Below are 2,926 nucleotides of genomic sequence, written 5' to 3'. Positions count from 1 at the left end.
CCATTTATGATCAAGCAAGATATTTTCAGGCTTTATGTCACGATGGATGATGCAATTTTGGGGGTTAATGTGAAGATAGCTCAAACCCCTTGCGATGCCTACGATTATGTTGTAGGTCCGACTCCAATCAAGCTCCTGGTCTCTCCTATTGGGACCTGCAGAGTGCATTACTCCTAGTTAAAAAAATGACATGAGATTGGTTACAAGGTGAGGTTGAGGCAGGTAGGCACTTACCAATAAAAGCACGTTGAGACTCTTGTTGGGAATGTACTCGTAAACAAGTAAGATTTTTTTCTTATTAGTGCAATAACCAAACAATTTCACCACATTAGGGTGTTTCACGCTACTCAGCAACTCTCTCTCCTTTATCAATTGTTCCTCATGCTGTGTTGACACATTTAATGGCATCTTCACTGCAATCTCTTTCCCATCATCCAACTCCCCCTGTTATAGCATAAAAATCAAAGGTTTAATTTAAATCTCTTTAAAATCAACATTTGTAAAATGTTTTTAAAAATAAAAAAAAAGGGAGAAGTTTGGCATCACAACAAAATACAATAATTTTGGAAATTAATTTCCACTGTTGTGTGATGTTTCCGCTATCTTTTGTCTTTCTTCATTGACATTTTAAAATCAACTACGTGTGCCTTAATTACCTTTTAAGTTGAGTTGAAAAATTGAAATTCCTATAAAATTAGAAAATTGCTTAAGGATCTTACCTTGTACACAAGTCCATAGCCTCCTTGACCGAGCTTATTTCGAGAGGCAAATCTATTGGTAGCTTGACATAAGGTTTTATAGGAAAACCTCTGACAATTCTGGGCATCTATTTTTTTCTTTAGAGCTTCATCTGTTGGTCCCTCTAAAAAAAAAAAAAAAACTCAAGGACAGGGTAGAAGACAAAGAATTCATTAGAGTCACACTAACTCAAAATTGGAAATAAATTTATAAAAAGAAGGAACTGTTATCTTGAGGAAGGAGAACAGAAATTTAGGCTTGCCATGCCCATCGTGGGCAGGAACACTAATTGTATTACTGTGGAAGATAGTCTTCTTCAATTATCTAATTGAATTTAAAGAACTATGTGCTACATAAGGTGCAAAAAACAGGACCAAGACTGGTCATTAAACTAGTCAAAGCATTCAAGGGTCATTGGCCCAACCGGGTCAACCTGGAGCCACCAGTCATGATTAAAATAACTTAAATTAATTAAAATAGAAAATAATCATTTTTCCATGAAAAATATAATATGTAAATAACAAACCATTAATTTTAGCATGAGTAGTCCAACAATATTCAAAGAATAACTTATCATAATGCAAATATTAAAACCACGCCAAGAGATACATAATTCTCAACTAAGTAGTTCAAATACTCTTGAAAGAATTAGAGATCTCAATCTAGATATTTTAATAATCAGATATTATATTTAATGAAGAACACAAAAAAGAAAAATAATCAATAAAGACATTAAAAAAATTCTCTAGATTCTCGGGGGCCGTTGCAAACAAAGGTAGCAACAACCATTTTTTATGAAAAGCTTCCCAGAAAAACACCAGTCACTAAATATGAAATATATAGAAAAAATCATTTTAAAAATTTCACTCAACCAAAAGGGTTCCTCACAGCATATCCCGTCTCGGACACCGGCTGGAAAATGGGATGGGCTAGCTAATCCATTTTTATAGTGGAGTAGAAAATCAATAATAAACAAACATTGCACTTTCACAGCTTCTATTTCAATATAAGTCATACACAATACCAATAACAAATACCGATAACAAACTGTTAAAAAGTTTAAACATCATCCAAATATAAACCCATATCTACAATGATCCACAAAGAAATACATATCAAGTGGTTTATAGTAAGGACAAAAAGTTCTTTCAAAAATAGTGTCTTATAATAAGAACCGAAGGAAGTATTGGGACAAAGGAAGGAGTGAAAGGACACACGTAAGAAGATCATCCGCAACTGCTTCGGTGAACAGTCTCGACAAGGTCCATCGTCATTGCACATGGAGAAGAAGAGGAGGTTTAGCAGCTTCAGTCTTCAGATCAGATTCCCTTGGTCTTCCGAAACTGGAAGAACTCTTTTTTTCTTTTGGTGTAAGAACTGAGAGGAAAGCCGTGTTCAATTATAATGACGATGGGCTTGTTAGGTTGACTTGGTAAAAATAGCATGGTCAAGTCAACTTTTCAGCTGTTTTTTCTTTTGTTTTTTTTTCAAAAGTCAACTTTGACAACTGATCCAACTTGCAATTTAAATTGGGTCGAAAGCTCTCTGCAATGTCCTTACCGATCAAAGTTTAATTGCAGTGACATAATCACTTCTATGTATTTCATGCAATTACGTCAATTAAATACATTGATTGGATTTCTTGAATTCAATTTTATTGATGAAAAATAGATATTTTGAAGCTATAAAGTTATATAATTGCATGATCACGGATTTATAAGCCCATTTGCCCAAATAGCTAGAACAAATTAAATCACGCTCTCGAGTCTTCCATAACCTTGCTCATCTTAAAAGTTGAAACCCTCAATAAGCGGTCAATTCTTGATTTTCTTACAAAGAAGACCAAAGATTACTGAGCAAAATATGTGTAATAATAAAAAAACAACTATACCTCAAGCATGAAATAAATTATGATATGTATATAACTAATATACCATAAAAGGAACCGTGTTTGTTGATGTCCCAGTTTGGAGTGCTCGTCTACATGACTGAGGCTAACAGGCTATTATTGTATTCTTCTTTGTTTCATTTTTTGTCTTTTGTTGATTTTACTTTTGTCTATGCTTTGATCGCGTTATAAATAATGTAGCATCATATAAATTTTATATTTTATGTTAAAAAGATTTTGTCAAATAATCAGTCTGTGATTTTTTTAATCCAGTTCCTATTATTGTGATTTTAATTGTAT

General features: G+C 33.3%; 1 protein-coding gene across 1 annotated transcript; it reads right to left on the bottom strand.

The window, feature by feature from the left end:
• Positions 1-234: 234 nt before the first annotated feature.
• On the bottom strand, positions 235-2,093 carry LOC129301298 (cysteine-rich receptor-like protein kinase 43; the record flags this gene model as incomplete). The annotated part of the gene is made up of 3 exons (XM_054939867.1): positions 1,956-2,093; positions 720-862; positions 235-444 (listed from the first exon to the last, which is right to left on the bottom strand). Coding segments are annotated over exons 1-3 (417 nt in total), but the record flags the coding sequence as incomplete, so codon positions are not given.
• Positions 2,094-2,926: the final 833 nt, after the last annotated feature.

Source organism: Prosopis cineraria, unplaced genomic scaffold (genome assembly GCF_029017545.1).
Source record: "Prosopis cineraria cultivar Desert tree isolate PC_DT_omini unplaced genomic scaffold, ASM2901754v1 PC2028, whole genome shotgun sequence".
In the NCBI taxonomy this organism is placed as follows: Eukaryota; Viridiplantae; Streptophyta; class Magnoliopsida; order Fabales; family Fabaceae; genus Prosopis; species Prosopis cineraria.
This window is presented reverse-complemented; position numbering and strand designations above follow the sequence as displayed.